A 14,840-nucleotide genomic window follows, 5' to 3' on the forward strand; every position below is an offset into this window, starting at 1 on the left:
AGCAAATAACACTTTTAGGTGCTCTAGTCTAATGTGTCCACCTCACAGAAATTCCATCGATTTGACAGATTTCTCCTTACTTCAAGTGAACACCCTGGCGAGACTTGTCATAGTTCAGAGAATGGCTATGAGGAAAAATAATAATTACCGGAAGATTAATTCCTCAATATTGGGAGGCTGAAATAAATCAGACAAACTGAGTGCCAGTCTAATTGAAATCCCTTGTTTCATTTAATTCTCTATATTTCTCCAGTATGAATTTCATTATTCATTTCCTGTTTTCTACCAGCCTGCAATCAGGAGTGTACATCACAGAAGAAATAGGGAGTTCTTGAAGTCCACTGTGATGCTGGTCTCTTAAATGTTAAGGGTAGAGCAATCCTATGTTCCAGTTCAGAGTTTTCCAACGTTGGAGAGGTGAGCGTAGTAGACATTTCCACAAGGGCAGGGAGGTCAGATCTCTTCCTCCAAGGACAGAATTCTCTGGGCTTCTCCATGCCAGGCTTTCTATCTTGCAACTTAATCGGGGCTTCTACTTTCGGATTCTTTATGGGAATAAAATCGGCTCCTTACAAGGGCTGACACTGGCTTTTTCCCTGGGATTTCCTTTGCAAGTTCTATATGTTTTATTATACAGCCACTAGATGGCACAGTGCGCAATTTCACATGGTAATTAAAGCAGATTAACAGTAATTACTACATTATTCCTGAACTTTTAAAAACCAGGATAAAGGTCAGAAAGCGCGGGAGATGCCCTGGAGGTTGACGTCATCATGTACAGGACCTGTAACCTTCCGTGAATGACCAATGACAAGCGTGCAATAAAAGCCTTGTGCAGAAATGCTCTCTCTCAGACTTTTGAGGAGGAGATCCACTATATCTTATGGTCCCTGGGACACTATTCCAAGGACTATAGGATTTATACAGCAAAGACTCCTCTTAAAAACAAAAAAAAAAACCAAACGCAATTTGGGCTATCGGAGGCCAAGACTCCCTTCCACCCTCCAAAATGTAATTTTTGTAAAATAAAAAAAAAAATTGTTTCCCAAATCATCACATCCAGAAATGTTTTAGGTATCCATCTACCAGTATATCATTTGGATAAGCCTCACATCACCAACCTGACTCGCATACTAGAGAGAGAGCATTGCATAATCATAAACACAGGGCTTTTGTTAATAAGTATGCTTTCCCCGCTCCTCCTTGTACATAATTGGAATTAGTACATGGGTGCATATTCCCATGTACAGCCATTGGCAGTTGCAGAATGATCTGTGGCTGATCAGTATGCTTCTATGAACAGATACGATCTGGATTGGATGTGGAATATCAAAAGAGCTCTGCTGGATCAGATCAAAGGCCCATCTAGACCAGGGGTGCAGTACGTTAGGTCCATGGGCCAAATCCGGCCCTTAAGGCTTCCCCAGTAGCCACACCCCTTTCCCCTAGTCCTACGCCTCTTCCCAACCACCAATCATTTTGGTTTTCCCCCATTCTAAAAGGCTGAAATGCCTCTCCTAAGGCTTAGTTACTGGCAGTAAGGGCTTTAAACTAAAATATGCTGGTATTGTTTCGTATTTTGGCCCTGCCCCATTTCCCTTTAGCCCTGACCACCACAGGAACGTGGCCCCTGAGAGCTTCTCCAGAATGAAATTTTGCCCTTGGGCTGAAACATCTCTGAACTAGTCCAACATCCTGCTTCACACAGTGGCCAACCACACAAGCAGGAAACCCACAAGCAGGACACAAGGGCAATAGCCCTCCTCTGCTGTGTTTCTCCCCAGCAACTTGTATCCAGTGTCATAATCCATAGTACTCCTGAATATGGAAGTTCTATTTAGCCATCATAGACCTTACTCCCCTCTAAGGTAGTGCCATCATCACATTCCATGACAGAGAGTTCTACAGATTAATTATGTGCTCTGTGAAGAAGGGCTCTCTTTTGTATGTCCCAAATCTCATGCCAATCACTTTCATTGGCTGTCCTCCAAGTTCTAGTATGATTTGGGAGGGACAGGACACTTCTCTTTTGCAGTTTCCCTCCCACCCCTGTACTGAGGGTTGTATGCAATGTTACTCGTAGAGTAGACCCATTGAAATGAATGGGAGTCCCATTTATATCAATGGATTTACTTTAAGTAGGACTAACACTGGATACAACCTCATGTACAATTTTCTAAACCTCTATCAAATAGAGAGTACCTGACGGGGGGGAGTGCTTCTATTACAAAAGTAGTTTTAGATTTGATCTAACTTACCATTTGATCCTGAACAAGGTTATTCAATAAAACCCTCCAGGCTCAATGGGACTTACTTCCAAGCACACATGGTTAGGATTTCCCCAACAGATGTACAAACAATCAAAGCCAAGGGTCCAATATAGCAAGGGTGACAGATGTCAGGGTTGCGGAATCTACTTTTTACCAGAACCCCAAGATCCATCAGAAGCAAAATAGTGGCTCAGCTGGGTGGATATACACTAATACATAAAGAAATGAACAGGGTGCCTCTGAGCACATGCTCAGTCCAGGAATTTGTGATCAGTAAGCAGAACCAAGCTCACAAGTTCCATGACACAAAAATCCATCCCAGGGTTTTCCCCAAGCATTCTTTTTCAGCAGTGTAATTGAGGGACTGGGGCACAGTTTTAGTTTTCACGGTTGTTAGACAATCACCCCTGTAATACAGCATTCACCATTTCTTCTTTTAGATATGGCATAATTACATCTGTGATCTTTTCTACAAGTCCATAAACATGATCAGTCTTTTGCTGTTAGTATTACAACACCCTTCCAGCCTTTCCTTCAAGGGCTTCTCCTCCCTATCAGGAAGGATTCCCAGACATTTCTGACATTTTGTTTTCAGCTTCATAAACTTTTATGCATGGGCTTTCTTACTCAGACTTTTCTCTACTTCCTTACAATTCTGCTGGAAGTTGAAAGGATTGCCCACAATGCATTATCACATCCAGTGCAGGACATTATAAAGTTATTCCCAGCCATAACCCACCCCACCCCCCAACACAAAATGTCCTCATCAAATTTTCTCCAGACAATAAATGAAAGGTGCTCCTCAGATTAAAAACTTGATCCCTTTTGTCCAACAATGAGGTCCAGTGATTTTTGACAATAGCCCTCCTGCGACTGGAGGCACCTGGTGTCCTGTTCTGGGTGCCATATTTTAAGAAGGACATTGACAAACTAGAGTGCATCCTGAAGAAGGTAACCAGGATGGTGTGGGTCTGGAAACCAAGTCCTATGAGGAAAAGTTGAAAGAGATCGGTACATTTAGCTTGGGGAAGAGAAGGTTAAGAGGAGGCACGATAACGATCTTCAAGTATCTGAAAGACTGTCATGCAGAAGGTTGAACAAACTTGTTCTCTGTAGCTCCACAGGACAGGACAAGAACCAATGGGTGGGAAAAGGCCAGGAAGGAGATTTTGGCTAAACATCAGGAGAAACTTCTTAAAGGTGAGAGCTGTTTGACAGTGGAAGAAGTAGAACAGACAGCCTCAGGAGGTTGTGGCCTCTCCTTTGCTGGAGGTACCTAAGCAGAGGCTGGACGGCCATTTCTCAAAGATGCTATAGCTGCATCCTGTGTTGCAGATCCTGTATTGAGCAGGGGGCTGGACTAGATGACCACCATGACCCCTCCCAACTCTAAAATTCTATGGTGTGTTTCTCTTTCTCATCACCATCTGAATCCCCTTCGGAACTGCAGCAAGCAATGCACCAGTGTTGCAGGAGGAATATCCTCATGACGATGTCCAAACAAACAAAAACCACCACAGAGGCTTCTTAAACCCCATTGAGTTCCTCATGCCCATTGACAGCCACACTGACACTGGTGGTCTCGCTCATGGAGCACAAAGGCATTTCCATCCCAAATGGATGGCTGCTGCATGATGGAGACACAGTATGGCTCACTTGTGGGCTGTACATCATCGTTGTAATTTCTGGGGAAGAAAACCAAGGACTTTCCCGTATAGCCCTCCACCTGGTGAGAAATCTGCAATACCTGTGGAAATAGAGAGACAATCAGATGTTATCTATTTATTTTATGTATAATATTTACAGCATCTGTGCATCTTTACTCAGAAGCAAGCTCCACTGTGTTCAGTGGGGCTTTCTCCCAGGTTAACTGTGCATAGGATGATGAGGATGAGAATGACCATTGTCAAGAAATCCATTTTCTTTTTGTGTATGTTCTAGCTGACTGTAAACACTCCATTTCATGAAGATGGGCCTACATATACTCGTTAAACCACCTGCGTGTGTTATCTCATACTGTTCTGGCTTCAAGGTCTTCAAGGCTAGAGCAGAACTCTTGCCAATTAGATGGAATGATTTCAGCTGGGTTTCTGTAAGAACTTTCCACCCACCCAACCCGAAAGCCTGGGGAAACTATTCAGACTCTTGATTGGCTGCAGAAGCTCAACTCACATTTGTCCAAAGCTCTTGAGTATAAAGTCAGCAGGGCTACTGCTGCTCTTTGTCTGGTTTGGTGTTATCTCAGTCTTGCTTTTGGCTTGTGACTCTCAGTGTCACAATTTGGATTCTGTCCTATTTGAAGACCCAGATTATACTAGGTGAGTATAATCTGGTTCAAGTAGTTGTTGTTCTTTGCCTCTCAGTATTGTTTCCAAAGACTGCTCTGTTTTGTTGTATCCCTTTTCCCTTTCCTTTTTTGTAAATAAACTTACCACCTATCATAAATGAAAGTCTGTGCTTTATTCCAATTAAGCCTTAGTACCTTTTAAGGTTTCAGGTCTAGGACTTTGTGATAAAGGGTGCCGGCTTGGGCCCTTATTTCTAAGTCCTAAGGGTGTCCTGTAAGGCCTGAATGTTCCCTGGCTTAGGTTGGGGTGGACGTATGGGGTGGTGGCAGCCTACTTTGGTCATTGTTCATCCCTGTTTACACTGCTGGGAGCTGGGCCACCCCATCCCTACTTCCACAGTCATCATCGTCATCGTCAGTATTTATAAGCTGCTTTTTAGAGCCAAGCCCTCACAAAGCAGCATACAGAAGAAGATTGACAGAAGATAACAAATTATGCACATCAAATCGGTGTAAACCAGGCACATCAACTAGGAGTGCAACACACAAGAAAAACTGCTGTGAATCGCATAAGCCATTTGCATTCTGAGGGAAAGGCTACAATGACGCCTTCTCAAGACCATCCTAAAGGCCTGTAGCAAAAGGACCAAGCATTGTCAGTTACAAGAGTCCCACAACTGTGGGGCTACAACTGAGAAGGCCCTGTCCCTTGCACTCACCAGCGTAACTGATTTTATCCACAGGCACTCACACAGGGCCTCCAAAGCAGATCTTAGTGAAAGGCCAGGGCCATGTGGGTGAAAGCAGTCCTTAAGGTAACCTGGTCCCAAGCCATTTAGGGCTCTGAATGTTAACACCAGCACTTTGAACTGGGCCCAGAAATGGACTGGTGACCAGCACAACTGGGGTTACATGCTCAGATGTTCCAGCTCCCACTAGCAGTTGCATTTTGCATCAGTTGAAGTTTCCAAACTGTCTTCAAAGGCAGCCCTATGGAAAATGCATTACAGTAGTCCAGCTTGGAAGTAACTTTTCGGTGCCATGTGCATATCTTTTTATTCTCCCAGGCTTTTAAAGAACTGTTTTAGTGCTTTTAGATCTTCACACTTTCTTTTAACTTTCACTGCTGGTTTTACTTTGGTTTTACGTGCTGCATTGTTTTTACCCTTTGCTGCTTGTTTTATCTTGGTTTTATTATGTGCTGTTTTTACCATTGTTTATTGTTTGTATGTCATGTTTTTAATTTACCTGTATACTACCCGGAGAACTCTGGTTATTGGACATTCTAAAAGTGCAATAAGTAAATAAACATGTCTGTCAGTAAATGAGACAAAGGGAAGGGAACACTGTAGGACTGCTCTACTCTAGATATGACTTCTGACTTACAGGTAAAATATACCCCCCACAACCCTAATAACTGTGTATCAACCACTCACTCACTTAATTTATAATTTGTACCCCACTTTTCTGCTCATAGAGCACTCAGAGTATCCTCACAACGTAAGAAATATAAGAAAGAAGTTCATGACAAAAAAAGCACAGACTGAAAAAACACTATCATTCAGCTAAGAGCAGCGATCTAAAAACGTAAAAACACAGCAGCAGTAACATTGAACATGAAAGGCCGTATAAAAAAGAATTTTTTTTAACTGATGGTGAAAAGAAGCCAAAGAGGAGCCCTGATGGATCTCTACTGGGTGAGAATCCCACAGCCTAGGTGCTCTCCCCACAAAGGCCCCATCTCTCATCTAATGGGCTGAGATGAGGGCACATACAGTAATGCTCCCTGAGGCTAATCATCGTACAGAGGTAAGTCTAGGACCCCATCTACATGGCACCGCTTTCACCCCCCACCCTGTCACAACTGCACAGCAACGTGGCTTCGAACTAGCATCCCCTGCAATACACTTGTGATTTACTGCGCGCTTCCCTAACAATTGCCGTGACCTTTTTTTTTTGCCATTATACTTAAATGCGCAGCTGTGCAGTCCCATGAGCATGGGGGTGCAACATTTCATTGGCTGTTTTGTATTTTAGGGATTCTGTTGTGTCTTTCCCTCCCTCCTTAGTTAAAAATTGGTTGTTCTGTGCTCCTTCATTTCCATGCGATCAGTTCCCTAGCCTGAGACTCTCACGATGGTTCACACTCACAAGCGTGAGCAGTACATGCCTACCCATCGCTCCAAAATAGTAGCCAGAGTGAAGATGGTTCTCTCCCAAGACCCCCCTCCCCCAGCCCTTGGGCACTGAGTCCAACAGCAACCACTGCAAAGACACGAAGCTGTAAAAATGTGCGAAAACGTGATTAAACAACTGAGAACACCTCTCTGTGCCTCTGTAACTGCGAAGTTGCGAAGGCATGGGAGGAGTAAAGGGGCATCACAGAGCGATGCAAGCAGTATGCACGCCTACAACACACCCACCGCAAAATGCGAAGTCAGTTCAGAGAAGGGACAGACAGCCCGCAACCATGGGGAAACCAGCAGCAAACCCAAACAATCGCAGCAAAACACCAGCTCGGAAATCCGCAGTTTCTGGGAGAAAACCACGGATGGCTGTGAAGTGGTGACTGCGTCATCTGTCCCGAGGGACCTCGACTCACAGCCGTCCTGGAGTAAAAGGCTCGTGCAGGTAGGGCCTAGATGGGAGAATGTAGTGAATGTAACGTTGCCAGGGATTCATTTTTTAATTTAGAAGCAGATCCACATTTCGAAGGTCCCTTTTGCCACTGCTGCTGCACAATGCCCCACCAGTAGCCACAATGCTCTATATACCCTCTTCAGGACTTTAATGGCAGCCAACCTGACTCTCCAACCTCTTTCCTATCACCTTCCCCTTAGCTTACACTGCAAATTTCCCTTTTTCTCTCTGCTAGCTTATCCTAGGGTAACCACGTGTCCTCTTTTATAGGAGACAGTCCTCTGTTTGAAGAGCTGTCCAGTCCAAACCCGTTTAAAGATAAAGAACCATAAGAACTATTGCCCATCAACAGGAAACTGAACAGCCAGGCACAAAGGTCTCCTGATAACAGCCTCCTGAACCATGCTGTTCTATATTTGTACTTAAATTCTCACAATCTAACCACAAACCATGGTTCTCTTCCTGAGTTGTTCATGGTTAACAACCCATAGTTAAACCATAGCAGAGGGTTTGCACGTAACAAAAACCCATGATTCAACAGCAATCCATGATTCAACCACAACTCATACTCAACCCATACTCTGGGTTGTTGTTACGTGCAAAGCAGGTCATGTCTACCATGATCCCTCTGATGACTGGGAGTTCCCCTTCCACCAAGTTCCCTTCTCCCACTGGGTCCCCTCCTGCTCCTTGCTCCCACCTGGATTGGGCCATCCTGTCACGAAAGAATTCAGTGCAGAAAATAACAAGGATGGGGCTGACACAGCTGTGGGCGTAGCTGAGGCAAATAGCAGCCTGGTACAGGTAGAAGAACACAGCTGAGGGGGTGGCCGTGAGGTTGACCAGCTGTAGCACATGGTAAGGAGTCCAGCAAACAAAGAAGGCTGCAATGATTGTGAGCGCCATGCGGGTCACCTTCCGGCTGCGGGCAGACGCCTTCCGATTAACGCGGCGCATGGCACGGAAGAGGTGGTGCAAAGTCAAGGAATACAACACAGTCATCACCAGCAAAGGCAGGAGGAAGGCCACTAGTGACTGATAGAGGGTGTACCAGTACATGCTGTGGGGACCTGGTAAGTCAATGAGGCAGATCTCAGTCTTGTTGTCCCAATGCACCCGGGCATACAGCATTGCAGGCGTAGCCAGAACTAAGCTTCCAGCCCATACACTGGCGTTGATCAGAGCTGTGCAGCGCAAAGTCCGTTTCTGACCAATGGTGGAGGAGTACACCACTGCCACATATCTGGGGAGAGAGACATGTTGGAATCAAGCATATATAAGACACTGGTCAGCATGTTCCAAGTAGGAAACAGCATGTCCAAATATCCACAACGTATGTATGCATCACCTTTCCCTAACTTGGTGCCTTCCAGATGGGTTGGACTACAACTCCCAGAATCCCAGCATAACTGGCTGGGGGTTCTGGGAGCTGTAGTCCAGCACATCTGGAAGGCACCAAGTTACGGAAGGGTGATACATACACCGAGCCAGGATAATTCATACGTCATGATTATTTGTGCTGGGGGGCAGGAAGGAAACTTTTTCTGTTTTATATAATGCAGCCACAAAGGCTTCCATCTGAAGTAGAAGACCAAGATTGAGGTAGTGGGGGACAGAAGGGCTTCTTAAGCCTTTTCTCTCATGCCATTTTTCTCCTGAAAATCTCTTCTCTCCCCCCATCTCCCAAGTCTAAGCTACCTGGGTATGGATTTGTTTAATTTATTTATTTTTAAATGTTCTAGGCCACCATTCCATTCAGGCAGCTTACAATGCAGATTAACACTCACAGTTAAAAACATCCCCAAACTACTTCTATTCTTTCTTTAGATACTGAGTTCCTACTTAGGCCATTTTACTGTAGATGTTCCATTAGCATATCAGTCATAGACTAAGAATTATAATTAGCACATTCCTTTGTTTCTTTAGTGATTTTGATTTATTATTATGTATGTTCTTTTTGTTGCCTTTATTTTGTTAACTTTATTTCAAAATAAAATAAAATTTCACAATGAAAACTACCACTACTAAAATAAAATAAATTAAAACAGCTGTGCAGTTGTATAAAATCGGCAGTGCAGGCTAATAATGCCATTTACTGACTCATTTGTGGAATTTTACAGAGGGTCCAAATGATGACACTTTCAACTTCTAACCCTCCCATGTTTCCCCACCGCTTCTTCAAAAAACAGAACAAATCCATCAGGGAAGAAAAGGGAGAATAGCTGTGCAATGTCTCTTGACTAGTAGTGTTAGGAGTCCTTCATCTGGAAGCACCTCTAATAAAGATCACAGATGTTAACTAAAAACTCAGGAAAACAGGGAAGACGTTTCCTGGTGCCTAAGATTTGCAAGGCTGAAAAGCTGTCTGCTGAGGGGCTGTAGGAAGCTCTGCTATGCTGGTGGAATGCCAGATACGCCACCACGACACATACAGTGGTGGAATGCCCAGGATATGCCAGCAAAACACTCCACTAGTGGCATTGTGGGCAGGGCTTGGGTGGCACAGCAAAGTGGCACATTTACATGTCCTATACTCCAGGGCAGCAGAACCTATTTTAGCCCAAGGGCCGCCAAATTCCATTTTGGAGAAGCTCTCATGGGCTTAGGAGAGACCTTTTAGGAAAACTGCACAAAAGCCCAGAAACCATCAAATGATTGGTGGTTGGGGGAAAGGGGGCATGGCCATCCAGGGAACCCTGGTGGGCTGAACTGGGACCCCAGCTGGGCCAGATTTGGCCCCCAGGCATAAGGTTCTGTACCCTGCTATACTCCTTCAATCCACTGCCATGCCTCCATTGACGGTGTAACTTTTACACCAGCCCCAAACCTGGCACAATTTCCCTCCCATTGACTTCAACAGCTTAACAAAATGCAACGTCTGGTTCTAGTCCCGCAACCTTCTAAAGCTCGATGCTTAATCAGATGTTATATTTTTAAAAGAAATGCCATCATTCCCTGAAAATGTGTTTCCATGGTAGCAGAAATGTTTCCTACCTCCTGCTTGCCACTGTGTGTGTGTGCCACCAAAGGGTAGAAGTGACTGGGGCTGGCCCAACCATCTTCAAGGTGGGCCACTTTCCTGCCCCGCAAGGACACAGAGCACCAGATGCTCCTAGCACTGCTGTTTTCTAGGGCCATGCTTCACTAATGGCCATTCACCTGTCACTATGAAAATATGAAAGCCTGACTCCAACTCAAGACTTTTTTTCTTTTCTCTTTTTTTTCAAAGAGTGAATAGTCAGCATTTCTTTGTGTCAGCGCAACCCATGGCATGCTGTCTGGGGATGATGGGAGTTGTAGTCCAACCCATCTGGAGGGCATCAAGTTGGGGAAGACTGGTGCTGCAACCTATACTGTTTTGCATGGTGCATAAGCTAACTTTTCAAGGCCCAGCTACAAGTTAGGTTAAGCACGTTCTTCCAAAAGCATGCTCACAACCAGACTTTCTCTCTCTCTCTTTTCCCTAGCAAAAGCAAAACTCTGGCAGCAGGCCCTGATCCAGATTAAGGCCAAGGCATAGCCAGAGGGAGGGTTAACCCTTTCCCTGTGTCATTTTTCCTGCCAAAAAAATCCCACCTGAAGGTGCTCCTTGCTCTCAAAGGTTCTATTTGCAACAAATATCACTGGGGGAAGAGGGGCAAATAGCTTCTTGGGGTGGGGGTTTCTAGAAAAAAATATTGCTGGATCAGGGCCCCATCATGACTGATTTTGCTAAAGAGAGAGGGGGGTGTAGTGGTTAGAGTGTTGGATCTGGGACTTGGGAGATCCCGGTTCTATTCCCCACTCAGCTATGAAGCTCACTGGGTGACTTTGGGCCAGCCACTGACTCTCAGCCTAGCCACCTCACAGGGTTGTTGTGAGGATAAAATGGAGAGGAGGGGGAACATGTAAGCTGCCTTGGGTTCTTTAGCGCAAAAAGGGTGGGATATAAATATAATAATAAATAAATACAATTTAAAAATAGAAAGTCCATTGTCAACATGCTGGATACACCCCTGGATAGGCTGTTTGTCCACTTAGCTCAATATTCTGCCCAGCAGTGGCTCTCCCCAGCCTGAGGCAAAGGCTTTCCCATCCCCTGCTACGTAATCTTGTTAAGGAGCAACGCCAGGAATTGAACTTGGGACCATCTCCATGCAAAGGATCTGCTCTCTCACTGAGTTACGGTCCCTCCCTTTTGAGTCCCTGCCAAATGAGGACTTCAGGAGTGGGGCTGTAGCTCAGTGGCGGAGCACTTGCTTTGCCTGCCCAAGGTCACAGGTTCAATCCCTGGTATCTTCAGGTAAAGGCTGGAAAAAACCCTGCCTGAAAACCTGGACAGCCACTGCCAGTCAGTGTCAACAATACTGGGCTAGATGAGCAAATAATCTAAGCATAAGGCAGCTTCCTATCTTCTTCCCCACCCCCCAAACACACACACACACACCACCTTTTCCTCCTCCATTATCCTGGCTCCTACCTGTCTATGCAGAGCAGAGTAACAATGGCCACACTGCTGAACTGGTTGTTGAGGTCGATGGTGGTCGCAGCCCAGCAGAGAAACTCCCCGAAAACCCAGCCTCGCTCTTGAAGGAGTTGATGGATGACGAACGGCATCCCAAGCAGGAACAGCAAGTCGGCGACTGCCAGGTTCAGAATGTAGATGTCCGATACGATCTTCTGCTTGCAGCCCAGCACCACAGAGATCACCAGTCCATTGGCCAGGACACCGCAGGCACAGATGAGGGCGTAGATGATGGGCAGCACTAAGGAGACGGCTGGACCCGGGGAGCTGTCCCCAGAGGGAGGGCCCTCGGAGCACCACAACTCCGGTTCCAAGTCCCTTAGAGACTGGTTCAATATCAGCGGATTAGGAACTCCAGGTGAAATGTTGAACCCGAGAGAGAATTCACGGACTCTGTCCTGCAAAATTGCCATGATAGACCCTAGGTAACGGGTGAAGCTGCCTTGGTAACCAAGGAGGCTCCAACATGGCCATTCAAATGAACCTGAGGGAGTAGGGTGAAAGAGATGAATGTCACCTCTGCCTAAACTTGCACAGTGCCCGCCTTCTCGCTAAGAAGAAACCCTATGTTTGGGGCCAAAGGATGCTGCCCAGGTTCTGGTGGGAGATATATTATCAAAAGGGGATGTGCACACTCAGTGAAGTTGGGCTCCATGATAGAGGATTCTTCTTGTCCCCAGCGCTGTGCAGTCTGTCCTGTACGCCAGTTCTAAATCAGTGTCTCTCTGCATAGAAGAGATGTTCCCTTTACCTCTTGGACTTCCTCTTGCATGCTGTGCTCTGGTGGGAGACGAATCCAGGTCTCTCCGTTCGTTCCCTGTATTTTAAAACAAATAAAAAACCAAATGACCAAAGTTAACACAACCAGAAATGGCTCATGCATTGCAACAGGAGTGGATCTATAACCTGCCTTGAGGTTGGCTCACTCAACTCCACAAACGAAACAATTCAATGTCTGGATTCCTTAGCACAGTCTAGATGATATAACATTCAATAAACAAGAGTTCCATCTGCCTTTGTGTTCAGCGATGGTGGGCAGTTGCTCCCATTCTACAGAATTCAGTAGAGTCCCTGGCTACCGGCTACAACTAGAGCAGCTTTACTGGGCCAGTAGGAACAACTCTGCCGTGAGGTCCCTGTGATGACTGGTTTCCTGCAGCTTCAGCCTCACCACCGCATCCCAAAAGTCTTGACAATGAGACAGGGGGATCACTTGGGCTTTCTCGGGACTGGATGGGACCAGTGCCCCACCCCACACTTGGCGGCTGGCCTTGTGGCCTAACAGGCCGTTAGGCACACCCCAAGTCCTAGCGGCCCCTCTTGCTCACCCCTCGCAGTCCCACCCACCAGCCTCAGTCCCACGGGAGGCAGGCCCCGTCTATAGCATGCTCGTCTCAGGTTTTCAGCTTGCAGCGGGCGGAGACAGTCTCCCTTTATCAGACAGACGGAGGAGCCCTCGGTGCTTCAACAGAAGGATGGGATGGGCAACAGAAGGGGCAGGAGCTCCTCCTACCCACCCTCACCCCGAGTAAATCACGAAACTGCGAGGCGAAGTTGCACCACGCGAGCTCGGGGGCTGGGGGACGACGACAATGCCCCGGGGAGGCCGGTGTGACTGCGTCTTGTTCCCTCTCTCTCTTCGCCACCCCGCTCCACGCGCTCGCCTAAGCGGCGTCACTCCGGTTTCGTTTTGGAGAAGACGATCTCCAGCTTATTCTTGGCGTCCTAGGGTGGGGTGTGTGATGAAGCCACCCCCCCACCTTCCATGGCAAACCGCAGCAACAGTGCCGCTCTCTCTCACGCACACACCCGCCGCTTCTCCTCGTGGCGTACCTATAAGCTCAATTTCCCAGGCTGCCTGTTCCTCCGCGAAGACCACCGCGTGTTCCTTCCTGCTGCGGCCATTAACCGCGTTGCCGCCGCAGACGCGCGTGTGTGAGTGTGAGTGGAGAGAGAGTTCGTTCGTATGGACGCGCGCCCCGCTCAAATCCTCACCCTACCTCCCCTGTTTGCTCCATCTCCCTTGCGTGGGTCTATTTGCGTGGATATCCGGCGTGTCACTTCGCTGCCAGTCATTAGTTTACTCCTCCGTTAGTTTACGCCCAGTGCCTTCATTCCGCTGGAGGTGGGAATAACCTTCTGGATCTATTATTAATTTTATTTTTTTTAATCCAGCCCCATATACGCCAGAATCATTTCATCGCCTCCTTTCTCTCTTTTTCTCCAGTGCCTATTTTTCTTCCTTTACAAAATAAATAAATAAATAATGCACTGATTCAGGTTTATTTATTTATTCACAGTATTTTTATCCCGCTCCTCAGCCAAAAAAGACTCCTGGGGATTGTTATAAATAATTAATAAAAGAAGACAGACAGAAGACAGTACCTATCCACAGGTTTAAAGGCACCACACAAGGAAAAAGGAATAGGGAGGGAAGAGGAAGGGAAGGTTGTCTGAAATTTCTGCCCTCTAACTTGGAAGACTTTCATGTGTGGCAAGTGAGGAGGGATGGTGGTGCAGTAATTCCAAATTACTGGGGCGGGCGGGATAGACTGCATTGTTATTATTCATTTAAATGTATACGATGTCCACTCCTGGAAGCCCAGGATGGGTAACAACTTGTTAAAAGTATAACAAACTATACTACACAAATGGGAGCTGCAACAAAATGTTGCAGTGTGAAGCGCTCTTTGCTCAAGATCCCAGCCACTCCATTCTCCCTCTCCCCTGGTTTGGATCCCTAGTTCAACTGTCACTCAGCATTCTGTGGTGTTTGAGGATGCTCAGTTTTAAATGGGCTGTTATTGTTCCCCTTCCCCCTTACTTAGGGTTTTTTCCCTAAATATTTTTCATACTTCTGCAAACCTCAGGGTTCCTTCCAAGCCTGCTGATACCTCCCTCTTGTGTATGGGTGCTGCTGTTTTGGCTACATAAGGAATGGCACTTACAGCCTGAACATCAGAAATAGAGGGAATGATTAAAATAATCCTGTGCTAAAGTACAATTTGGCTAGGACTCTGGTGAACCTCCGAGGAAGAGTTCTTTAATAAATATGGAGCAGATATATACCTCTCTCTGTACCCTTGACCTTGTCTGACAAGCAGCATTTTCAATAGAGCTCTCTAATCTAGGGGAGGCT

General features: G+C 46.3%; 1 protein-coding gene across 4 annotated transcripts; it reads right to left on the minus strand.

Annotated features, from left to right (window-relative positions):
• Positions 1-210: 210 nt before the first annotated feature.
• On the minus strand, positions 211-13,788 carry LOC146340575 (melanin-concentrating hormone receptor 1-like). 4 transcript variants are annotated; one of them, XR_014784074.1, is made up of 5 exons: positions 13,535-13,788; positions 11,657-12,518; positions 7,898-8,440; positions 6,981-7,195; positions 2,617-4,017 (listed from the first exon to the last, which is right to left on the minus strand). XR_014784074.1 is itself a non-coding variant. In XM_084808164.1 (4 exons), the coding sequence occupies exons 2-4, from the start codon at positions 12,112-12,114 to the stop codon at positions 3,798-3,800; spliced, it is 1,221 nt and encodes a 406-aa protein (XP_084664290.1). In that variant the 5' UTR covers positions 12,115-12,518; positions 12,612-13,097; the 3' UTR covers positions 211-3,797. The 4 variants fall into 4 exon arrangements, 2 of the variants coding, with proteins under 2 accessions (XP_084664290.1, XP_084664289.1); XR_014784073.1 differs by having other exon boundaries at positions 2,715-4,017; positions 13,702-13,787; XM_084808164.1 differs by lacking the exons at positions 6,981-7,195; positions 13,535-13,788 and adding an exon at positions 12,612-13,097 and having other exon boundaries at positions 211-4,017.
• Positions 13,789-14,840: the final 1,052 nt, after the last annotated feature.

The sequence above is a fragment of the Heloderma suspectum genome, chromosome 6 (assembly GCF_057233095.1).
Source record: "Heloderma suspectum isolate Gila_16-S chromosome 6, 16-S_ref, whole genome shotgun sequence".
NCBI classification, from domain to species: domain Eukaryota; kingdom Metazoa; phylum Chordata; class Lepidosauria; order Squamata; family Helodermatidae; genus Heloderma; species Heloderma suspectum.